The sequence below is a fragment of the Ciconia boyciana genome, chromosome 1 (assembly GCF_034638445.1).
Source record: "Ciconia boyciana chromosome 1, ASM3463844v1, whole genome shotgun sequence".
Taxonomy (NCBI): domain Eukaryota; kingdom Metazoa; phylum Chordata; class Aves; order Ciconiiformes; family Ciconiidae; genus Ciconia; species Ciconia boyciana.
Window position 1 is genome coordinate 4,557,666 of NC_132934.1, and position 25,917 is coordinate 4,583,582.

General features: G+C 46.1%; 1 protein-coding gene across 2 annotated transcripts in view; it reads left to right on the top strand.

Moving 5' to 3' along the window:
* The window catches only part of LOC140649714 (endonuclease domain-containing 1 protein-like), a 39,149-nt gene extending 21,758 nt beyond the window's left edge, over positions 1-17,391 (top strand). Inside the window, exons 1-4 of one of the 2 annotated variants that reach the window (XM_072857310.1) lie at positions 3,813-3,978; positions 10,196-10,283; positions 13,496-13,816; positions 15,890-17,391. In XM_072857310.1, the coding sequence (XP_072713411.1) occupies positions 13,532-13,816; positions 15,890-16,435 (831 nt within the window). In that variant the 5' untranslated portion in view covers positions 3,813-3,978; positions 10,196-10,283; positions 13,496-13,531 and the 3' untranslated portion in view covers positions 16,436-17,391. Of the gene's footprint in view, positions 1-3,812; positions 3,979-10,195; positions 10,284-13,495; positions 13,817-15,889 lie in introns of those variants that run through there. The other variant, XM_072857320.1, reaches the window with a different exon arrangement.
* The last annotated feature ends 8,526 nt before the right edge of the window (positions 17,392-25,917 follow it).

Consider the following 25,917-nt stretch of genomic DNA (forward strand, 5'->3'; position numbering starts at 1 on the left):
GCACATACAGGAGTTAAAGGGAGAAAAAAAAAGAGAGGTAGGTGGCAAATTCCAGGTCAATCTCCTCATTCATTGCTTCCGTGGGGTCCACACGGAAGCATCCACACACTGAGCATGACAGACACAGATTTGGCTCCTGCTGAAGCTACACTTCACATCTTTTGAAGCCCAGGCAAGAACCAAAAGATCATCATGGAAAGACTGAGGTTGGAAGGAAGCTCTGGAGAGTCCAGACTTTTGCTTGCAGCAGATCTAACATCAATGCTAGATCAGGCTGCTCAAGGTTGACTCCATCCTGAGTTTTGTGGTGTCTCCAAGTGTTGACATTGGACAGTTTGAGCAAGCCCGCCACTTTGCATCCAGTACCTCCACCATGAGATTGGTGTGCTTCTGGTTTAGGGTTCCCCACTCCCAAATGCCACTGGTGGCATTGGCTCTTGCTTTGCCCAGGCGCGATAGTCTATACTCAGAACTGGTGAATCTGACTTTTTCTACCAAGGCAAACTAGAGATCCAGTGAGGGCAACGAGGTGTGGTCCAACCCCAAAGATTAAACGTGCAGAAACACCTAAAAAAACCTCCAAAGATTTATTACTAATGGGATCTGCCTCTTATCAGCCAGTCTGGATTTCACATGCATCTCCTATAAAACAGTTTTGCTGGGCTGGTTTCCTCGCTAGCGTCAGCAGATACTTCTACTTTTGCTTTTCAAGAGCGAAACAGCCTCTGATTAGACCCATATGGTGGACTGCAGGTCGACTGCTGTTGCAGCTTGCCTAGACACAAGGCTGCTGCTGCTCAATGCTTCTCTAACCTCATCAGCTACCTTCTCCGCCCCAGCAAATATCCCCCACTGAGAGATGGGTCCTGGCAGTCAGTCCTTGCTGTGAATTTTGTGTTCTAGGGAAGCATCTTCATCTTAGGAAAGGCATCAAAGAGCCAGCTGAGGTGAGGTCTGAGCTGGCTGCGTGCAGGTTTCTGCATTTCCCTGCTGGGTTCCTGTCTGCTTCTGTTTGAGGAAAATCTTTGTTCATCACCGAAGAATTTGCCCGTTGTTATGGCTCATTTTCTCACCCTGCTTGAGTTAGACCTGCAGACCCGTCAGCCCTTCATGTTCCCATTCCTCTCTCCCCTACTTGGAAAGATGGGTGCTGCCCGTATACAACACTTTCAAAACCATGTCAGTGCAGAAACCCACAAAACAAAGGAAATGCTGAGTTTAGCTTACCACAGCTCGTGACTCACCGTATCTTGTTGACATACTCCTGGAAATACCCATTTCAAATTTCCCCACTCTGTCAATTATGGACACAGGTATATTTTTATAGTAAACTTGTTCTCTGCACGCTTATAGTGAAAACGAGCATTGAATTCTGCATCCATAGCGTCAAAACTCAAGATTTTCTCACGCATCCTATTGGCAATGGCCATGCTCCATAAAGTGGTATCTCCAGCAGAAAACCAAGCCACAAAGGAAGTGTCACTGGTCCTCTGGGTTGTGCTCAGCCCTCTGAGATCATCTATTTGGGCTGAAAGGGGAGTGTTACAGGGTAAGGCTGCATCACAGGGGGAAGAGTCAGCCTAGAGCAGGCCTAAGCTGACTTTTGACTTGCTTCATTGCATCCATGAGCTACTTCTTGGTCTAGCAGGAGGTCTGACTCAGAGCGAGTCACCCGCACAAACAGTTTTTGACTTCATTCCTCAAGCACCCCAAATTTGCATCTAGCCCGTAGCTAGTTTAGCATGAGCTTATCTTCATGCTAGGTGATTTTCTGGTGCTAACAGCTATTTCAGGCTTGAGTAACATGCTGAGCACTACTCTATACCCAGCCAACCCTGCCAAGAAGTAAGAAAAAAATACTTCTGGTCCTCACCCTCTGTTGGCTTCTCCAACCACATCAAACGACTGGATCCAAGAACATTAAGACTGAATTGCATGAAGCGCATCCTTCCCTCCTATTCCTCGCTACACTAATTATTTTTCTGTTGTGCTCTCAAGAGACTATCCTGCCACACAGGAAAGGTGCTGCAAGTGCAGCAGGTCCTCCTAGAGAGTTACAAAACTCCCCTGAAATTCCTGCTGGATTGACGTGCCAAGGTCGAGAATGAATGAATAGAGGTTGTTTGCATCAGAGGTCTGTCCATAAGAAAAGGGCTTTGGAAAAGGATAGCTTTTGTATTTTTATGTTATGCTTTGGCTAAGTAATATGAAACAGATATCACATATTATAGAGATGGCAACATAAAGTGGGACTCACCTTGTATAATCTTAGAGGTGTAAATCAGAGCTTGTCACCCTGGGATCCCTTATAGTCATCAGAGAGAAATAAGCCCTTTTATAGTATAATTCACTTCAGCTGCCTGGTGTGAACTGTGCCCTGCAAATGTGTATTCATCTTTTATTGACTCTTAAAGTGAGTGCTGAGAACTAGCTCTTCAACAGGGTGAATCCTGCTTAGCCATCAACAGAGCCATCCCAGAAGCAAATCTGGGAGTCTGAGTCATTTTGACGGGGTGAGCTGGGAGGGGGTTGTTGCAATTGTTTGTCTGTGTTAGTCTGGCTTCAGGGGCCAGTTTCTTGTGAACACAGCTTAATTAGGAAATGTTCCTGGCCAGGATTTGAGTCCTGGCTACTTTCTTCACCCACACATCGTGATGCAGCAGTGGGCCTCTGTGTCTGAGCTCTGTCTCTCTATTCCCACTGGTCCTCAGCTTATATTCCAGATGCAAATTTTAAGTAGCAGGTAGTAGAGAGCAGATTTTGTTGATTTTAGATTTAGTCACAGTCTTTAATATATACATCCTTGAAATGCTCTTGGAAAACATTAACATCTAATGTCTCAGGCACTCAAAATGCAAAGGGTCTCACACTGACCTCCCACCATATGCACTCAACTTAAGTGGTTGGCTTGTGCTCCTTGTCCACTGTAAGAAAAACCATCACCCTGCAGTTGGGAAGAGCAGGCTGTTTGCTCATGCTCTCTTAAACACAGATCCTAACTTAAACTTAGTAAGTTTGTTGAATGAACTCCTAAGATCAACCTAAGTGGCATTTTAGCACTTAATATCCAGTGGTTTTCCTTCCCAAAAGCTAAGTATGTGTTATGTCTGAATCCTTTTATCACAAATAAATATGTTCAGGAATCAATGACCGTGAGCACTAAGCGAGATTTATGAATGAAGGGTCTGTTTACTTAGAAGTCTGGATTTTTAAGTAATGGCAAGAAAGTCACAAAAACACAAAATGACAAAACACATAGTTAAGATTATACTTAGCAGCAATAAGGTCTCTCCTGGCAGCTTCAGCATCTCCGAGGGCTTTCTCTTAAATCACAACTTCTGTCTTTTAACAGAAGATGATGCCTGTATATTGGCAGGATCTGCCACCCTCCTCTCTTCTGGCTAGAGGCAGTGAGCACTGAACGACTAGAGGTGACATCTTCAGAGGTGAGGATCAAGGTCCCCCACTGTGGACAGCTGGCCCTCCCTGCCATGCCACATCCATGGGCTTCAGGGGATGCCAAGTCTGGCAGAGATGACCCAAGGCACAACCCCTGAGCAAAGGAGCTGCTCTTCCTAATTAGCGATGACGCTTTTCCTCTGGCGTTTGGTCTGACATATTTCCGCTCACAATCAACAACCTAATTTCCATATAGAGTGAGCCAGCAGCCTAACTGGAAATCTTCATGTTGATGTAACTGCTAATTACCCTCAGCATAATTAATGTGCAGTAACACAGCCTGTGTTTATTGCAGAGAGGACCAACCTGGGACTCCCAAGTGGTTGAAGCGCAGTTCTCACGGTGGGGTGATTTTGCATGGCTAGCAGAGGAACTGGGTTGGTGCAGAGACCGTTGGATATCATCAGTCTCTCCTTGTCGGGGGAGATGAGCTGATGGGGTCTCATCTGGTTGGTGTCCGTCCCCCAGAGGAGTCTGAACCAGGAATCTAGAAACGTGCCCTCGTCTTGGCTCTCTGAGGTATGTGGTGTGTCTTTTGTGGCTTTGGGCTATAGAAAGACTTTAATGTACAACTCTCAGGACCAGGGAATTTGGCCATCTATTGCCTCGTTATAATTTTCCAGACAATATCTGAGTGTGGCAGGGCAGGGGAGGGCAGGGCAGTGGCGGGGGGGGGAGAGATGAGAGGTGCATCTACCATAGGGTCTTCGAAATGTTGGTTGGCAACATCAGCTGGAGGACTCTAATTCAACCTCCTGCTTGAAGCGGAAGCACTGTCAGCTGTAGACATGCTTTGCCGTGGTTTCATCCAGCTAAGCCTTGAGTCACCTCCACAATTCATCATTTGTCATTTCCCAACAACCTGTCGCTGCGCTGTACTACCTGCCTAGAGACATTTTTTATCCTGCTGTCCAACCTGCACCTCCCAAGCCACAGTCTGTGGCTGCTGCCCTTTCCTATAGTGGCTCTACCTGGCTCTACCACAAAGAGCTTGACTTCATTGTCTTCACCCTTCCGAGTAGCTGTAGGCAGCTATTGGGCTGCCCTTCAGCTTCCCCTTTGCCAGACTCAACAAGCCTGAGTCCCTCAACCTGTTTTCAGAAGGTGTGTGCTCCATGCCTCAGACCACCTTGGTAGCATATCTCAGAGCAGCTTCAAACCGGACCAGTCTCAACAGGATTTGGGAGTCCACATAGATGGTGAAATCCTGGCCCTAATATACAAAAGTCTTTCAAGAAGAGAAATCAAAGGAGGCTTAATAAACAGGTTGTATTAATAAGTAGAGATATTTCATCCTCTTAAAAATATATCTATGAAACCACAGCATGGATTAGTTTCCGTACAGACCAGCCTGTTCATGAAATCAAAGCACAGTTGTGAGTGTTGCTATAGCTTAGGAGGAAGTGTGCTTTTATCACTGTGCGGTGGAAGGAAGGAAATCCCACAAATTCAGGTTCCAGAGCTGCTTTAATGTCTTGGGCCTTACATTTTACCTGAGGAACACCAGCAGGGTGTGAGATACTTTCCAGTCCAACCTAATACCCTTTGATTTCCCTTGCTGTCAACGAGACCAGTGGTCAGCTGAAGCAATGCATCAGCTTGATGCTGCTGCTTTTCTCCAGATAAAATTTGGACCTTGCTGGAGGTTAGTGATCTGCTGCCTATAAAGGTGAGAAAAGCCTGGAGGAGGGGGAACAGGACATGCTCCACGCTTGCAGGGAAAGTGCATTTGCTCACTGAATCGCCTTGACAGGCTGAGCTGAAGGCTAGGGTTGACTATTTCGGGTACAGCAGTGAAGCTGCTGTGCTGCTAAGTTGAACAAGGGAGCCCTTTGAGGGAGAAACAAACTGGAGGGATGGAAGAAAGGGGTCTCACGAGCCCTAGAAAATGCAAAAGGACAGATCCCAGATCTGTCTAGACCTCCCCTTTGGTGCTAACCTTTCATGACCCAGGCCATGTGAGGAGGCATTGCTAGGAAGATCTAGTCAGGAGTGATCTGTGCTTACTGACCCGAATGTGCGTGGTCCCTCCTTTTTCTCACAAGCATACATCTCCTCCATTTCTGACTGCCCAGACCTGACCTCACTGGCAGGATTTCCCCATCGATTCAACACTTGCCTTTTTTAGTGCAGCACCATAAAATCAGCAAGAAGCCAGCCCTCCCCACCCTGAGTCATGGGGTTGAGTTTCTTGAACTTCAAGCAAACAAATTTTTTTCCGTGGGGAAACCCATCTGTCTGACATAACCTAGACTGCATCTGCAACCACTTCTAGTCCACAAAAGGTGTTAAGATGCAAAAGTTCTCTGCTGATTTTCATACCACAGTGCAAGAATCGAGCTTCTTCCTGGGTACGTGGGAAAGAGCTGCTTTGAAACCTGGAGACGTGACCCCAGTGATGGTGTGACTTGGCCTGCAATGCTTTTCCAGATACACCCCAAAAACAGAGTCACCAAGACAGGGGGCGGATTTGTTGCGCAAGGCTTTTAAGTATCTAAAAGTCAGACATCTGTGACTGAGCTGTCAGCTTTGACTGCCTTTATACTCAACAAAGAAAAAAACACTTAAATTTCAACTATTTTACAGTTTTACATTTGCTTAATTTGGGCTAACACGAGCTCATCTCTGGAGACACCTTTTTCTCTCCATTGACTCTAAAGGGCAGGTTTGGAAATCTCTTTTTCAAATGCCTGAGTTAGGATGAATTAATCCCATCTATAGAGATTTTGAGGATGGGCATCTCTTATTATTTCTTCCTTTGTAAGATTTTTTATATAAGATTATTTTAAGATTTCCATGTGTCATAGGTACAAACACAGCACTCTTATTTTCCTTCTACATCAATATTACATCACTGCTTTTGCCGTCCACATTTTACCTCTGCTCCCAGGAAAATATCCTGCTTTTTCCTTGCTGCCGTCTCTTCATCCATCAACACCCAACCCACAGAAGTACTGGCATGCATCTGTGACGAGCGGTTTCAGTTATTGCCTAATCCTCCCCAGCGGACTCTGTGCTGCTGCATGAGAATCAGAAAGTGAAATTAACGGACTGATTTTTGGTCTCCAAAGCTGAACGAAACAGAAAGAGTGAAAGTAACCACAAGCAACCTGGCAGCTCTCGGCTGGTGAGGATTTGTAGCAGGGTGATGCTTCATCGGTGACAAGGAGGAGACCCCACTGTCACCTAAGTGTTATCTGCTCTGCATACACAGGGACCGTGGCACTCAGTCTGGTGGAGTTAATATAACTAAAGTTACCCAAATCACGTGACAACTTTTTCAGCAGAACTGTACTATATTAAAAACACTGTTGATCCTTATGGGGAAAGGATGGATTGAAGATATTTGTCTCCAAAATGCAAGGATTGCCATAAGCCAGCATTTGGCATGTTGTGTAGAAGAATAGCTCAAGGTAAATAATTTAAAATGGGTAATATACACCCACTGTCCTTGGAGGGATTAGACAACCTAGTAAATCTTTTACATCCTTACTTTTTCCCCGCATTTTCTCCATAAATGTGATACTTTTTACATGGCCCTGGACAAGGGTTGTGTTGTTTGCATGGGAGATGGGCCATGTTCCTTAACGGAGAGCTGCACGGCAGAGCTGCTTTGAGACCACTTCTGGGATACTGGGGAGGGACAGAAGAAGCAGCTGCTGCCTCTTCTGGGCACCTCAAATCTTTGGTCTGATCTGGGTCAGTTTTTTAACCATCACTTGAAGCTCATGCTCAGTTGAACACCTGGCAAGGATGAACATACTTGGCCTAGCCGTAGGGTGAGACATGTGTGTCTCAGCATCCTGGTTGTTGCAAAAGAGTGCGCTGGCCTTTAGGTGTCTACACTCCCTCTCTGTCCTTGCTCACATCAGCAGAGTACCTCCCAAAACCAGAGGTGACACACAGGTCAATGAGGGTGGCATGTCCAGCATCCGGACATCTTCAGGTCCTACCTGTGGCCATGGGATACCAGGATCTTTGCTGTCCTCTAAGGAGAACAGTCCAGAACAGCATACATCTCCTCAGTTCACACATCCAAGCAACATTTCTCTTCCTTACATTTTGTTTTCTCACACCCATTTGGCTTCTGCTGCTGTGACTTACTCCTTCGTGAAGACCTGCGCTGCTCAATCTACTTAGCATCTCTTTGGCTATTCATTTGCTTCTTCCATGGGGACCAAAGACTCAAGAGAAGGCTTTGGTGACACCTGTTTTTCTGCAGTAGAAATAGTGCCCTCCTCTGATGCTACTGGTTCAAAATCCCCTTTTTCTTGCACTGAAGTCACAAGAGGTATTTGCATTTCCCTGCATTTGGACAGCTACCTCATAGCTTGCCCTGCTTTGAGCAGGAGGTTGGACTGCTGTCTTTAGCATCTGCTAGAAAGAAAACTGAGGTAGATATCATGAGAACATCCTTGTGGAGAAGCCAGATCTGGACTTCGATACACTTTCCCTAGAAAAGGGCTGAAAGTCCTGTTTCTTTTCAACCATTACATACAAAAATTATTGGAAGTTCTTCATCTACGAATCTCTGGGCTCCCAACTGGGAGGATCCAATAGGATTTTTCCATCTCTGACCTTTACAAGTTGAAGAAATGGAGATTTGTCTTACAGGACAGACCACATGGGAGCTGGCCTGCAGGAGAGCTCATTCAACATCACTCACATCACGTCTCCATCTAGAAAGTGCAGAGCTCTGGACAGCATGTAGGCACTGCCTACACTGACATGAAATGCAGAATAGTACCAGTTATTAAGCATTAGAGCACAATTTTTTATAAAAATCAGTGAAATGCAAAAGCATGACCTGATAGACCTCAGGAGTAGGACAAGAGGTTCATGGCTTCTTCAGGTTATTTCTGGTTATGACAACCAGCTCGTTGTTACAGTATTCCTGGACTGTTATCTATATTTTAGACACAGTACATTTTTTGGATACACCCAGGAAAGTTTGCCCAGATTAATTAAAACTGTGGACAAGTGGAAGAGTTTGGTTTCATTCCCACTGCTCATTCGTTCACAACTAAACTGGACTCATTTTCCTCCATTTCCAAAAGAAGAGTGCCCACATAAAGATTTCAGAGAGTTTCACTGGTCCACTGTAAGAGTTAACCCAGGTTAGCTTTTGTTGATGCCAGTTACATGGAAAAACTTTTTGCCATCCAAGGCTGGCTTGCTGCAAATTGCTCTGCGTGGGATTTCACCATCAGGCCTTTTGAAATCTTGAACTATGTTTCCATTGCATTTTTGATATCACAGCTGGGTATTGATTGTATTACCTAAGCTGGTATCTGCTTTGGCTGTTTTCTCTTTCACTGTGGATATTTTAAGTCCTTTTTGAAGAAAGAAGAAACTTGGAGTTGACTGCCTGTCCTCTTCCTTTCTGACTTTTGTAAGCAGCAGCACTCCAACCATGACCGGGTACTTTACTGTGTTAAAAACAGAGGACCAACAAGGATTGCCTGGACATCAAGCTCAGCATCTTGCTATTCTTCAGAAATGTCCATCAAATGCTGTCTTAAACTAGAGTCCCAGAATCCCATCGCTCCAATACCTCGAGACATGCTTCCAACAGCCAAGCTGTTGCACTGACAAAATGTAGCAGGATCAGACCCGGAGGGCAAGGACAGAGCTCAAGGAGAGAAATCCAGTGCAAAGAACTGGTTCCCATTGATGCTTTGACTGGGCTACAGGAGGGAGCATTTGCTAGATCAGAGAAACTGAATTCTTGGGGTTCAGAGATATACAGGGTAAGACACGCAGCATGTGGCCTGTGGACTAGGGGTCTGTACAGAAATGAAAAATTCAAGATAAAATAGTCATGCTCCCTGCAGCTTTTAATAAAAATTTGTACAAAATATTGCCAAGCTCCTTTAACTCTGCTCCAATTTGCAGCTCAGGACAAGGGACTCTTCTTAGAGTCCCTGACTTTTGTCATACCCATTTCTGGTGATCCTTGGTCATAATCATTAACAATCTGTAGTCCCATTTCCACCCCACTAATAAAGTAGAAAACCAGCACCTTTCCTCCAGCTGACCTTAGAGAGACCATAGGAGCCAACCCTTCTTGTTCCTTCTGCCCTCTGAGGTCGAGAGAGCGCAGCCTACCAAACCTTGATCTCTGTATCCATCCCCCCAAATCCCTTTTATCCACCCCTAAGGAGATAAACCCTGTCTCCAACAAGCATCCTTTCTGGGCAGATTGGTATTCTATTTGAACACGGGCTCAGCCGTGGCTGTAAAGCAGCAAGCAGAGACCGAGGTGTGCCCCCAGGATCGGTAGAATGGCATTAATAAGTGCTGTTACAAAGCCTTTACAGTCAGGCAAGGGAAAATATGTAGCCTGACCATAGTAATTTTATTCTGAGAGGCTAGAGAAGAGCAGACTATCAACATCTGTGTGTACTCAGAGACAGGCCGGTTGGTCTAATACCACCAGAGATGGTCTGCTGGGAACAGAAATATATGTAGGTGCTGCGGCAGCAGCTGCAGCACCCCATGGGGAATGAGGAAATGGAAAGGGAAATCACTAGACACAGTTATCTGCTTCTGACACATGATGCTGCAAGTCAGCAAACTTGGGAGAAATCCTGAGGAAATAGCAAACAGCAATTGTCACCCCATTTCTGGGCAGGCATGAACCAATCTCCCCTGAATAACAACAGAAATCCTCTCTTTTCTGTGAGTTTCCCTTTTTATGAAAAGGGGCAGATTTATGACTGGGTATATATTGCAGTGGGACTCTTGAGGGATCAGATGACTGTTTCTCCAGGGAGAAAAGTGAAGCAACAGTTCAGCCGCTTGTTCCGAGATTCTGCTTCAAGGTAAGCTCTTGCTCCTTTCTCACCATTGACTGCAATATTTAAAGTGTTTCCTTAGCTTCAGAATAAATACATCAGACAAAGGGTGGGCTGCAATTGCTGAGCTCTAACATCCCCCCTCCAAGGAGAAAATGAGAGTTTATGCATGCATCATATTTTGCAGCTCTTTAACATTTTATATTAGGGAGGGCAAGGACAGAAGAAATCACTTGGGAAAGAAACTCAAGCACAGAAAAGTAAAGATCTGGAGAATATGAGAGAGACACGTAGAGGCAGAAGACACTGGAAGAAGCTTGGAAATTGTCACCACATGAGCTAATCCCTGGTCTTTGAAAAAATAATAAAATCAGGTGGGCTCCAGGAAAAAATTCAATTTTGGTGATGCTCAGATCAAAACCTCAAAGAAGGAATGCTTATCCCAAAGGGAATAAACTACGCCACTATGAACTGGCACTCCCAGAAACTGATCCCCCAGGTCCCATTAGATCTGAAGCCCTCGGCAGCTCTGGCAATGTGTCACCCACCTGGAAAAGTCACCAAAACCTGGTGGGATGCTCTGAAGTGGTGGCAGTGTTCCTGCTGCTCACCTGCTGCCCCAGCCAAATGTTGAACCTGGCCAAGGATGCTTCAGGGAAATGATCAGCATGGGAAGCAGATGGACAAGGAGATGCCTGATGGTGAACTGAGATGTCTAATTGTAGGAAAACAGATTCTGTCTTGGTTTTTTAAATTATTCATCTTGACGATTGCAATTTCTTCTGCCTGTCTTGGACATCTCTTTGAGGATGAATTATTCCCTAGGTTCCAGCAACATCTTGGCTAGCTAAGAGCCAACACCAGGCATTGGGTTGTATCTGAATGTCCCTGCCTGCAGCACAGAAGTCTGACAAAGGTTGTAAAAGATGCACTGAAGATGCTGGGTGCAGACTCCCCTCCTGATCTGAGGGTGGCTAGTGCAGCCAGGCACTCCTTTACACCTGATCTGGCAACATCACTTATCTTATGAATTAGTGCCTGTCGATTACAGCATGCACCAAGCAGATGGGAGTTGAGTTTGTACCCTTTTTCCTGTGCAATGTTGGGAAAGGGTAGATTCAAGGTCTTATTTTGTCCCACTGACAGAGTTTGGCTCACAGCTGTAGGGAAGACTTGATCCAAGGTTATCAGAAATGCCATAAAACACCTTGCATAATTAAGTTTCAGTTGCCAAGTCACCTGGAAAATTCACATCAGACTATTGAATAAGGGAGAGGGGGAGCTTATTGAATACCGTAACTCCACGCATGACCTTGCAAAAGACCTCTGGAAAAACACAGGTCCTGGCTCCACCCCTGGACAAGCTTACTCTAAACCCTGTTTGAGAAACCTAACAACTCTGCCTTGCTGGAGCTCTTGTATAAACTGCCCTAAGGTCACAGCCAATTTCAGGCTGTAGCAGAGGCATTTGAATGTCCTCTACCACTTCGGGGCTGTGAGAAGAGTCCTGTGGATAAAAATATTTATGTGCCGCTCTTTCACACGGTAGGTTGGTTTCTATATCTCTGAAATTAAGTTAGTTAGATATATTTTAAGCTTGTGGAGGGAGTGGTGCAAAAGAAGGACTTCTCAGTAACTTTTCTGCCTGAGCTGGGGCAGATATTGTCATGTTCTGGAGAGTACTGTAATAAGTCACTTCTTGTGATTCACTCTTCTCAGTTTTCAGCTTACTGGTCACCATGTTCCTGATCCAGCGCTAGTAAGGAGATAACGGACCAGGTGTCTTGGGTCGGAGCAAGGGTATCTCTAGCTCAGTATCCTGAACCCAATGGAAATTAATACATGAGGCTCAGGGAAAAGAATAAGAAAAGGGCAAATGTGCAAGGTGACTTTCCAAGCCTTCAGCAGTCCTCAGCTCAGACATTTCCCCAGACAAACGTGGGGTTTGTGTTTTAGAGGCCTGAGCTTTCTCTCCCATGAATCCTTTTAGCTGCTTGTCCTGCCTGCCTTATTTAAAATGCTAATTCTTTTAAAACCACTCCGTCAAATGTCTAGCAATGAAAATGGAAATATTACTGTTATCCCAAAGCCTGCGGTGCACCTGAAAGAAGATAAAGCACCCTGCATCACTGCCTGCATCACAGGGAATTTTTCGGCAGTTTTCTCCAAAAAGAAAGATCTTGCTGATGCTGAAAATCATGTCAACACCTGAGAAAGACAAAATAGGACCTATTTCTGTTCAAGAAATAGGAATTCCTGCACCAGCGCCTTTTACTGTAAAAGGAACAACAATCAGCAAAGCTAAAGATGTGGATCGCAGGAATCCTGTGCAACTGTGGGAAGAGCTGCCCCTCAATATCTGCATTGCTACAGCAGCAGCCAGGGTGCCAATGATAGAGAGACATCATCCCTTGTGCTTGCTGCTACCATCTGCTTGGCCTCTTCTCTTTCTGTAAGTTCATTATTTGGGGTTGGACACCCCGAAAATGCAAGCTGAGCAGCAGGACACACATTTCCCAGTGTCAGCTGTCTGAGAGCCAGAACCTCAAGCTGGACCGCTTCAGGTTAAACATCTGACCTAACTTTAGGGGAGATTAATCCCCCTGCAAGCACAGAGGAGTTATGGAAGAGCTGCATGTCTGTGTGAACTTGGATGGGGCCAGAGACATGTAGGAAGTGCAGCATCACTGTTATTTCCCTTCCCGATCCCCTGCGAGACTAAAATCCAGCTCAGCATTGCAGGTGGCTGAGCAGAGTATGTGCCCAGCTGCAGGTCCTCTGCTTTGGGAAGGTCCTCAGAGCAAAGGGGAGTGAGATGGTATTCTGAAATAGGGGGTCCCAGCCCCTGCGTTGCTTCAGGCTTTTTTCTCCACTGCCAATGCAAAAGCTGAGCTCTTGGCCAACACAGGTAGGCTGGAAAAGGTGGCCTTGTCCCAACACCATGCCTCAGTTCCAAGAAGACTTTGCTGTGTGAGCTGATTAGACATGGGGCAGGTTTGGATCCCTCCTCAGACAGGCTAAATCCTCCCACTGCTGCCTCCTCTAGGCACCTAAAACCTATTTTAGATTTCACCCTTATTCCCCTGTCGATTTTTCCATATCCAGGAGGACAGAAGTTGTTCCCTCACTGGTCTCTCATAGTCCCCTCCTCTAACAACCATGTCCCACAAGCACAAAAATGACTCCAGGCCACGATAAGCTTTCTCCAAGTTGAGTGTCTCTCTGCATTTGCCCTCCAGGTGAGCAAGAGCCCTTCACTTGAAATCCTCCCCACGATGCTGCTGCTGCTGCTGCTGCAGGTCTCTGCAAGCTGCCTCTGGCTGGGACACAGCGAGGTGGTGACGTCTTTTGAAAGTTCATGCCCTCAGTTTTTCTTCCGGGAAACCCCCCCAAATGAAGCCCTGGAGCCGGAGAGCCCAGCCTGGGTCTGCCAGCGTTACAAGAACCAGTATTACTTTGCGACCCTGTACGACAGGAACAGGCGTATTCCTGTATACTCTGCTTACCTCTACCAGCCTGGACGTGGCACGAGACCTAAAACATGGCTGGTTGAGCCCCAGGTGAGTGTCCTCTCTTATGGCACATCACCCCCCAGTCATTAAAAGATGAACTGCAGCATTTAACCAAACACTTCTTTTTCCTCCCACCCCCACACACATGCAAATGGACCCACTGGATGGGATTCATCTCATCTAACTTCAAACACCTTCACCACATGATTCCTCTGATGGGTTTGAGACATCAGCAGGAGGATGAGATGAGTCATAGCCTAAAAGTGCCCATTTTTCCACGCTGACCTTACAGGAACATTGAGTCAAATTGTATTTACATTACATTACATTATTTTACATTACATTAAGTCAAATGACCCCCTCCCTGTCCCATGCTGTGGTGGGGGACCAGACGATGGGGAAAAGACATCCAACAGCAGATAAATTTGAGGGACCAGCTATGCTGGGCTCTGATCTCTACTTCACCTTGAGCTGTTCTGCATCCCTGACGTAGCTTATTTGCTCCCAGTTAAGAATCAATTTGGCTTTGTAAGTGGCATGAGAGAAGTGCGGAGAAACTCCATCCACCTGCAGTTGCCCCTTACCACCATTGCCTCAGGCTTGATTCAGAAGGATCCACCAGACACATAGATCTCTGCAAACTACAGAGGCCTCCTAAACATCCCTCTGACAAACTTCACACCTTCAGTAAAAAAGACCAAGCAAATTACAGAACAGAAGAAGAGGAAATTCAGGTCATTGCTAGGGACACAGTAGCAGTAGGGAATTTAGGTGAAAATGAGCCACAGAAGAAAGCCATATGCCCTGTTCCAGAGGAAGGCTAAATATGTTTCCCCAACTATGAAAAGAAAGGTGTTATAGTTATGAAAAAAAGCATTTGCCCTTGTTACTTATAGGAACTCAAGCAACTAATCTGGTGTTGCACCACTGCAGCCTCCATATTTAGAGGGGATAAAACCTTCTCTCTTTTCCTTCTGGACCACGGACCCAGGCCATCTGCGAAATCTGTGATTTTGCTAGCTTTCTTCAGAGGTCTTTTTGCAGTATTTAGGTCTCTTTGGGGATTATGAGCTCCTTTAAGAGGCTGATAATTTCTAATGTATTTTCAGTGATGCTGCAGAAGGAACACATCTGTGCTCCCTGGCACAGATCAGCTCTGAGGCACATTAGCACTGCAGTAGCAGATCCCACTTGCATTGAGGTATTTTTGCTTACTGAGCAAAAAGCTTCATCCTCACAAGGAACTATAGCCCTCCCAGGGAAACCTCACCTCTAGGGTTGGTTTCCCAACACATTCCTGTGTATGGGATTAGAGGAGGCAAACACTGGTGTTTCAGGAGTGTGATACATCTGCAGCAACCACTCATACCTCTTCCCGAGCGAGGGGCAAAGCAGGAGAAGAGCAGAAGGGTCTGAGTCCTCCTCATCTCCTCCTGGTAGTCCTGTGGGCTCCATGGCTCTTCTGCTCATCCTCTTCCCACCCTGTCCACCTTCAAGGACTCCCTAAGACACCCGGCCTTCAAAGAGGATATCTGTGTGCTTGTTTTCCCTAAGCTTGTAAAACGCTAGGGTGTTGACAGGTTGGATTAAAAAAAGGCATGAAAACCTTTCATAGAGACTGAAAGAGCTCTTGTGGAAATGGGGCTGAACAGAGCAAAGGCCAGGGCTGATGATAGTGTGATTAGATGCAGGTGATGAAGGTTGGATGTGATTAATGGGGGTGGGAGGAACTGGGGACAGCCCTGGGCAGATGTGGGATGTGGAGAAGGGAGGAAAGGGAACCAGATGTGGCAGGGGAGATGTCTCACCAAAGTCACCTTTCAAACCTGGGAGTGGAAAATGTTCAGTCTCATGTGTCCACCCACACTCCCACTTCAGGCTGAATTTCAAAGGTCACAAGTCAAATTGAGAGCAGTCAAATTCTGAGCTTTAATTTTTTTTTAATTTCTTGTGTTCATTGGGGAGGGTGAGCTTTATGATTTCTCTCTGATTCATGCATTTTCATACACTGAGATGACAAAAAATGGGTGCTCGGCACTCAGAGACTTCTGCTCCAGGGAAACCTGCTCCATTACTCTCATCCCCAATACTAACACCTTTTCCACTTCTTTACTTGCCAAGCTGATGGGTCCAACTTATCCCAAAACTATGGAAAGAGAGTGGACCCTCTTAAATTATTTCAACGTCAGCTTGGAGCAACTCAGCAAGAGCCAGGCTATTCTCCAAGACTACAAGAATCTGACAGGTTTGAACCGTGGCCATTTGAACCCCAGCGGCCATCACCCCGACTCCAGCAGCAGGACAGCTACCTTCACCCTCACCAACATAGTGCCCCAGGATGAGAAACTCAATGGCGGCGCCTGGAACAACTACGAGCAGCAAACGATGGTTAGGAGGACCCAGGGCTGTAACACCACCTATGTCATCGTGGGTGCCGTGCCTGGGAACAACTATATTGCCAAGGGGAGGGTTAATAAACCCAGCCACATCTGGTCGAGTGCCTGCTGTGAGGTGGACACCAACCACAGGAAGGCTTGGGCGGTCATTGCTGAGAACGACAAGAACGAGGTCCAGCTCCTCACTCTGGGGGAGCTGGAGGACATGTTGACGCAGCTCTACGGGAGGGACCAGGTTTCTCTGTTTGACAGCGACTGTCCCCGGGAATAAGCCTCACTTCACATCCCGGGTGTAAAAGGCTCGGGAGCCTTCACCACTACCGGCATCACCACATGTCCTGTGCAGCATCTGTCCTGCTTCTTTCTCTAGCGGTTTTCCAGCTCTGTCTCTCAGAGCACTTTCTCCTCTGATCAAAGGAAGAAAGAGGTCAGCAGAGCCTCCAGCTGGTTTGCTTTGCTGTCCACCCTTGGAGGGAGCTCTCAGGGAGGAGTCCTTGCCCTGGCCACTCTGGAGGGGCAGGTTGGATAACACAGAGCTTGTCACTGAGGCTAGGGGGGCTTTGCCTTTTTTTCCCTTTTTCTCCATGCCCAAATACAGATCGTAGTTCCTTCCTCTTCTCATTAGATATCACTGATAATGTGCTGCTGACTTGTCCCTCATCTCCTCAGGAAGGGTGTGGGTCTCAGATTGCCCAGAGAGGTTTTGGAGTCTCCATCTCTGGAGATACTCAAAACCTGACTGGACACAGTCCTGGACAACCTGCTCTAGCTGACCCTGCTTGAGCTAGGACTAAGACTGCCTGGACTAGAGGACCTCGAGAGGTCCCTCCCAACCTCAACAATTTGGTGATTCTGTGATTCATCCTGGAGCCAGGAAAGCAAAGACCCAAGGATTGCTGAGAATCTGTGAGGATTATCCTACAAATAGATTCTGCCCAACACAGCCAATGACCACAGCAAAGGATAAAGGGAGAGAGGAAGGTGGAAAGAAGGAAGACAACTATGCATAGGAGGAACATCCCAGCTCTCTTGAAGCATGTAGACAGGTAAAACAAGGAGAAGGAAGGAAATAACCTACATTAATCACTAGGCTCCCTATCCCTGAAGTTACTTGAAGACCATGCTTATGTAAATTTACTAGAAGGTTTTTGTTTGCTTGCTTTTGGACCATGCACCTTGAGAGCAGGAGCTGAGGTGTCAGGCCACCAGGCTCAGGGATCAGATATACAGCTGGCTTTGACCAGTCAAAGATAAATTTCTATGATACACTGGTTGGATAATTTCATTCTCTGCTCTGCTTCTGAACATTTTCTGCAGATTTACGGATAACTGATTTTGTGAAATATATTAAATGGCTGTAAAAGATCGATGTATGCCATATAATTTAGTTTCTGAGTAGTTTACAATAGAAATTATTTACTCCAGTGCTGGATCATAGGGTCACCTTACATGTAAACCAGAATTTGCTTCCCACTGAAATTTGCACTACTAGTAATGCCCTAGTACCTACAGCATCCTTGCAGGAGGTAGGCTGTCCAAATCCAATCTGAAGATGCCATAACACCTACAAAAGTGTCACCATCAGACTCCAGTTACTTTTCCTATGAATGTGCATGAACAAAGTGGATCACGGTGCAAACAGCTCATACAAACTGTCTCACTTACAGAGACACCAGCTTGAGCCTGAACTTCTCAGCTCAGGAGCTGTTCATCAGCCTACTGGGTCTCATCACTCACCCAGGACAAACCTCTTTGGAGGCTGCACAGAAACGTGGGGTGGGGTTCAGGTGCAGAGTCAGTCACCTACATGCAGCTGTCTCCATGTGAGCTGGGTGTCTGAGCTCTGATTGCAGCCAGCAGACATCCAGGCGTGGTTCAGCTTCATAAATAGAGGCATCCTGGGCCACTTGGGATGCCCTGATGTATATAAGACATCCAGTGTGGCTGGCTGATCTGCTGCAGGATCCTTGAGGACACCTGTGCCCATCTGGGCCAGCAGCCGGAGGCCAGGCAAGTTCCCCAAGGGCATCTCCGGTGGCTCCGGACACCTGAGTGCAGGCAACCAGATCCCACCGCAGACCACTGGGCAGTGCCTGGTAGCATCATGGACTTCTGCTCCTGTCGTCTCCAGCTGCCATGGTCAGAGCAGCAATAGCACTCGCTTGTTCCAGCTATGTTGCTCAGTGAGGTAGGAGAACGTTTTGCTTTTTAGGACAAGGTGGGAACATGACTCACACCCCGCTTTGCTGGATAACCCCTGCGGTCCCAGGTCCCCTGCCCTGACGGGTTTTTGCTCCTCGGTTCAAATGCTGACACAGACCACTGATGGGGTGAAACTATCAGTGCTATTTCAGGTTGAGGGACCTCTGCAGACACCTCTGGCGTTGCTCATGGGGCTTCCTATGACTCGCTCAACCACCTTCTCATGCCTGCTGGGGCTTGAAACCACTCTCATCCCCGCAGCTGCCTGTCCCATGCCCCACCACCCCTGCTTTCCAGGCTCGGCTGGAATCCCCCGCTCCCCGACCACCCCCGTGAGTCACCCCTCCACCAGCTCCCCTGGCTCTCCCCAGAACCTTTTCCCCTGGCAGTACCCAGAAATGCCCTCCCCTCCACAGAAAGCATGTGAAATACATGGGAAGCCAAAAAAAAAAAAAAGTGAATCAGCTTGGAGGCTGCCTTCCAGCAGATATCAGGGGTGCTTCACACAGCACCCCGGCTTGGAGCTGAGCAGAGGGCTGCCCCAGCCCCATGGTCCCCACCTCCAGAAGCATCCTCCCAGGCAGCTTTCATATGTGATTTACTCTGGTTTCTGCTGCTCCTGGCTATGAACAGGGAATAGGGATACATCCCTTTGGTGAGCCCATAGCCAGTCCATGCGTCGTGCGTGTGCCCCCAGCGGGGTGGGAAGCTCCTCTGTCCACTGGGAAGATACAGCTGCACTGAGATGGGAAGGTAATTTTGCAGTTTGCTCTGTGTCCGTCTGTCTTTGGGGAGAGCTCTGGGCACTAGTGGATCGCTGGGATTTTAGACACAAAGGAAAAGTGATTTTGCCCGGGAGCTGCGAGGGGATGCTGGGAGCTAAACCCCATTATCCCTGTTGCTCATTGCATCGCCAGCTGGGGTTGTTTGAACAGGAATGCAGCTCGCAGAGGGCCCTGCCACTGTCTAAGCTCACTTCACTGCAAAGGGCTGGATCGTGCAGTTTGCTTAGTCCTTTTCCAAAAACACTGATGGTTCAAACTCCTTGAACTGAACAACATGTTGTCACATCCAGTCCCAAAAAAGGAAATGGGGAGGTCAAGAGAGTGGCATCTTCTGGCCTCTGCTTGAGAAAGCAGCTGGGCAAAACTCCTTTGATGCGTCCAGATTTTGAGCAGCTATAACATTTCGCAAGAGTAAATACAATATGCTTATTTGTAAAGCTCTCCAGGAGCGTTTCTGACTGCCACATAGGGAAGGCAGTCTGGGAGCATTTTACTGGGGCTTTGCCATCTCCTGGGCAGAGGAGATGCCATTTCCATCTGCTGGGTCAGACACACTGAAGCTATTGGATTTGCCTATCATCTCTTTCATGTAGGCAGCAAATGTACAGCAAATGTGTGGTTCTGCATGAAACGTGCTGTTTGTGGCACTGCCAAGCTGATCTCCTAGCTGGTTGTCCAGGGGGAGTGCACATCGCTTAATCTCACCCTGCAGGGACAGGCTTTTTCCTGGGAAATGAGGCTCAAAGCCCTGAGGGTCCTTCCTGAGTCTCACAGGAGGTCCCACTGGGAATTTCCTGTCTTCAGTTAAATGTGGATCTACAGAAAGGAAAAAAAATGTCATTTCCATTAGCCTAACTGCTTTATCTTGCCAGGAGCTATTAGAAGAGAGAAATGTTCAGTTTATTGAAAAACAAACAACATCTCTATTTTCACATTATGCATTGTTGTTGCAAGGTCACCAAATAAGCTGGAAAGCCTGGAGACTTGAAAAACAATTCTCCCTCCTGATTGTTCATCCAAACATGTGAAATGGTATTGTTGGCCAGTTAAACGGAGGAACAATGAATCATGGATCTTTGCATCTCTACAGCATCTTCTGTCTGATCTTTAGTGCCTTTTCTTGATTTAAAGGGCTAAAATCATGGTAGGCAACTCCTAGAGCAAAACCCAGCGTGGGATAAACAGAAGGGCCCTGAATATATGAACTAAAGGTTTGAGACAGCAGAAAAGTCTGTTGAGAGCTTATAAAAGGGGAACGGCATCATCAAAACAACGGGGCCATTGAACATATGTGCATAGAGTTAGCAAATGAGTAGAAGGGGAAGAGGAAAACTTCAGCCAGACCAGATGTAAACTGGGCTTTGGAGAAAACCCTCAGCAGGAAGGAAAATGGAGATCTCAAATCAGGTGTGGAGGAATTAATAAAATTTTAAACTGGGGAAGAGAGTTAACACTGAGTTAACACGGCACATGCTGAAAGGCTTTATGCTGTGTCTGTACGATTTTACACAACTCTCAGGATATTTGCTGGGAATACTTCTTTTTCACATGCCATAATGATATCAGTGAGATTAATATTTTCAGATCCAAGATGCCAGGTCTCCTACTATGACCTAACGTTTGCTCTCTGTCCTGGTTGTGGTTGGAATAGAGTTAATTTTCTTCCTAGTAGCTGGTATAGTGCTGTGTTTTGGATTAAATATGAGAATAATGTTGATAACACACTGATGTTTTAGTTGTTGCTAAGTAGTGTTTACACTAGTCAAGGACTTTTCAGCTTCCCATGCTCTGCTGGGCGCAAAAGAAGCTGGGAGGGGGCACAGCCAGGACAGCTGACCCAAACTGGCCATAGGGCTATTCCATACCATATGGCGTCATGCTCAGTATAGAAACTGGGGGGAGTTGGCCAGGGGCAGCGATCACTGCTTGGGGACGGGCTGGGCATCGGTCAGCGGGTGGTGAGCAGTTGCATCACTTGGGGTTTTTTCTGGGTTTTGTTCCTCTCTCTCTCTCGTTGTTTTCCTTTTCATTACAATTTATTATTATTATTATATTTTTTTTTCCAATTATTAAACTGTTCTTATCTCAACCCACAAGTTTTCTTATTTTTGCTCTTCTGATTCTCTCCCCCATCCCACCAGGGGGTGGGGGGAGAGTGAAAGAGCGGCTGTGTGGTACTTGGTTGCTGACTGAAGCTAAACCACGACACTCTCTAAGTATCACGTTGGCTTCTGTAAAGTACTTAAAATGTAAATTTGCACTCTGTTTCTGACAAATTACACAACTGCATGTCTTTCACCAGTTATGTTACCTGAATCTAATCTCTTTCTGAGTAACCTGCTCACATTTTCTTAGTTCAGTAAATGAAGACCTGTTTTAACAAACTGCTACATGCATAAATGGTAAACAGTAATTTACTCCTGAGGCTTTGAGATCTTACTCTGAATGTTCGGAGCACCGGACTGGGACTGAGACTGGTTTACAAAGTCACCTCAGTGCCACCATTTCCAATCCATAAAACAAAGGTAGAATCATCTTCATTTTACTGTGCACTGTGATTTAAGGCTAAAAAGGAGAGTATAAAAACCTTCAGTTTTATTATTTTCCTCTTACACGGTCCTCAGTCAGAACTTTTCTGAGGACTGAGGGGGTTTGAGCAGCATGAAAACACTAAAAATTGGAGGAGAGAGAAACCTTTGGTTTTGAGCAGAGCGAGTTGGAAAACAGGGCTACTCGTGCACAGGAAATTTTGTCATTTCAAAATGTGGTTTCAGTCTGAATCAGAACAAAACCCCAAGAGTTTCCAAATTCCCCTTGAAATGGAAATTCTGAGAATTTTGGTCTGGAAACGCTGAAGCAGGGTGTTTCTGATACCCACCTCCCGCCCCAGACCTGCCGAGCGAAATCAACTTTCTCGTCAGCTTGCAGCAGTGCCGCCACCAGTTTCCCTGAGGAGGTGGGAGGTTTCCTGGGGACACCTACGGTGACATCTCCCCAGGAGCCTCTCTGAGGATCGCCGGGCTCTGAGCATTTATCTGGGAGCCCTCGTCCCTGCTGGACTTCTTGGGCGTTGCACAGCGGGGTCCTGGCAGTACCTCAGGTGGTTGAAAGGGCTGTGTTAGGAAGACAGGGGAAAGTGGAGGCTGTTGGCAGGGTAGAAGAACCAGTTTTGTTTCTTGCAAAGGGACCAAACCGTTTATGCAGCAGCACTTTGCCCTGCAGCCATGGACTGCACCCTCCTCCCACATGGACCTCCCCATGGTTGGGATGACACCTCTGGAATCTCTTGACAGAAAGGGTCATATCTGGTATGGGTATGAATGCCACAGCTTTAAAAATGAAATCTAGTTAGGGAATATCTTCCTCGAATTTCTTCTGCAGAAAGGCTGGAGGATAAAATAATTAGAGAATTAGAGACCTGGAAATGACTGGTGGAGCTGGTGTCCTGAAGTCTTTGCTCACATGCCTTTATACTCTCCAGGTGAGCATATATCTGCCCTGCCATGCTGTTATTCCTATAGAAAAAGTAAAAACAAATCTAGAAAATGTGTAGGGCTGTGACTGAGAGGCAGATTTGTGCTGTTTCACTGCCTCCTTGCACTCCTTCTCAATGTTGCCTTATATCTACTGTCTAAATTGTCTAAGCCTCGGGCCATTTTTGGCCACCGAACAGTACATGTGCATAAGATCCCCACTTATTACTGTTTTTTATTTGTCATTGCAACCAAAAAACACGCTTAAATTTAAATTTAAGAAATTATTTTGTCGTAGGGTGGCAGGAAATGTTTTTGTCAGGTTTCTTCAGTGATGCATTTACAGAGGTGAGTGACAGATTCTGCAAGTCTTCGTGACTTCTAGGGCTGGGATCCAGCTCACTTATTGGGATGTCTTATAGTAGGTGTTTACACGTGGGGGTAATTCTGCAGGCTGGGCACAAACAAATCATGCTGCTTGGCTTGCAGCTATCAGTGCAGAGGAGGACAGGCCTCCCACAGGTCCTGTGTTGTAGCTTCCAGCCCTATGTAGACATCTCCAACACCCCTCGGTGTCTCAGATCATGGCAGATACCTATCTTTAGGCAACCAGATCAATCTGTACATGTTTCCATGTGAGATGCTGTCTGAGCTCCCAGTAGAGTCAATGGAGTCAATGGCTGATGCGGTCCATGGGGTCTGGAAAACTATTCAACCTGGGTGGACACCTGCATTTGATAGCTGAGTATCTCTAGACTCCTCTTATGTCCACTGTGATGGGACCAGCTCACATGGAGACACCTATATGAAGGCACATATGATGACGCATTGCAATGTGCAGGCTGATTCTTACACTGCAGACTTCTGGAAAAACACATTTTCTCACACTTGGGTTCCTGGCCATGATATAGGAGTATGTGTATTTCCACCCCTTGGGGAGGGTTAGGGTTAAGGGAGCTCTGCCACCCTTAGATTGTAAAAATCTATTAATTGCTTCCATTATCTATTTTGGAGACATCGTTGCGAGACATCCTCTTGCTCAAATATTTTTAGTTTCCTCCTACATTTTAAAGGTTAGCTGTGACAGTACATGTGTGATGTGAGCTTTAGCACAGGTCTTTAGAATAAACCTTCCTGTGACATGTTCCTGAGTTTGTCATACCTTTTGTTAAAATGAGAAGGTAATGGAAAATAAATCATGTATTTTTCAAAGTTTAGATCAATAGCAAGAAGAACAAGCTGCCTTTCAAACATCCAGAACAATTTATTGTTATAGTTTATTAGTAGTTCCATGCTGAGAAAATCAAAGTCTACAAAATAAAAATGTCAACCACCACATCTCATGTAAAACAAGTGAGAGCAGCCGTGGAGAAAGCACAACAGTGACGGTGTCCCTTTGGCCACAGCTTCTTCCAGGTGTGGCGTTTTGCTCCCAGGCTGGGTCCTACTGATTTCTGCTTGCTCCCTATGTGTTGTATTGAAGGGTCAAGACTCAGACACAAGCACTTCCCCAGAAGGCCAACAAGCCCTACTGAGAGGTAAAGTACTGCTCAACTGAGAGTTATAGCTTCCTGATAAAGTACATATACAGCTCCTGTGCTGGAGGTGACCTGGGTTCAGACTCTCTATGTAGACATTAATAGCTAGGAAAATTAAAGCCCATAATAGTTACCCAGTCTGTAATGCACTATTGCTTACAGGTTCCTTACCAGCAGAGTGTCTCCCTTAATTTCCAAGGAACAAAGACAAAATGGGGAGAGAGAGCCCCTGAGCCAACCTAGCTAGCGAAAGGAGGAAAAAACACTGGAGCAGTAAGAGACATATGACTCTGCTCTTGTTATCTGCATAAAAATGTGCATGCGAGGAGCAGATGAAATACCAGCTTTCTCCAGTGAAATGCCCTGAGCAGGACAAGCCATGCCAGCCTAACTGCAGCACTTAAGAAAGGTATGTTAGCAATAAGTATCATGCATCAACCGAGTGAAGCAGAAGAGCTTAGTACCACTGCTTGCAGCCTTCAGAGCAGCTGACAGGTGTGAAAACCTATCATCTATTGCGTAAATACAGATTGTCGTTTGCTCCCATACAAAATAACAGCATGTAATAGACTGCTACATATCCATCTTTATAAAGATACGTAGTACAAATAAGTCCTATTCCAACAGGAATAAAAAAAGCCATGGAAAATATAAATATCAAGGCTATGGAGTGAGAATAACTCAACAGGAATACAAACCAGTAAATCAATGACAGATACACTCTATCGCAAAATAGAAAATTACACTAAGATAGCATGCCTCCTGAATTACAAGGAAGGGATTCATCCCATTTTGCTTTTGACATCTGCCATGTAAGCATCTATAGCTAATCTTGTCAATCTGGGCATCGTTTAGAGTCAATGCAGAGCCTTTAGACCATGAGTCATTTGACCTTTGTGTGTATATATATAAGTGTGTGTATATATGGCATAAATAAATAAATATGCACATACACATATATATATATGTAGGCAATAGGGTGAGATGAACTGCTCTCTAAAGGGACTTGTTCCTTCCCATTGTCTGTCTCAGACATAGATGCTTGCATTTTGTCAGATGAACCCCATCCTACCAGGCTGAACGTGGCTAAAAAGTGGCAGAAGACTATTCAAACTTCACAAATTCCCAATAATATAAGTACATGTCAAGTATCATGTATGCTTGAGTCTGTCCTCAAATGCCTTTGCGCTAGGTTCTTTGATGCTCTGCAGCTACAAAAGGAGATGTCAAATTAATCAACTGTCACAATCTGCAGCATCCTTCTCTGAGCTGGAGGAATAATGTAGTAACTGTTGTGGAAGGGGCTAGTCCAAAATAATTGGGAAGAGGAGGGCGATGACGAATGCATGTGTATGCTGAACCATGAGGGAGTCCAGTAAGATTTTCAACTTATATGCACAGAGTAAATAGGTTTAATTTCCTTTTCCAAGAGGAACAGTGTGAGGAGGAGAAAAGCGTGACTGGGTTTGACCCATCTGGATAGGGGAGGGATGGGGGACATCAGGTGTCCAGCATCTCTCTTTGTGGGGAAGGTGGTGTGTGGGCTGTAACGACAGTGCCATCATCTAACGTGCTTGGGCGAGTGGTCCATATGTATGCCTAGTCGCTTGGGAGAGGCTGCAGTTATATTAGCAATACATCTGCTATATGGGAGGAGGAGGAGAAGTGTTTCTGGAAACTGGGAAGCAGTTTCAGGCAGGGCTCTTTCCCCGTCTGTCAATGACAGGATGCACTCCCTCCACCCATACTCCGTAG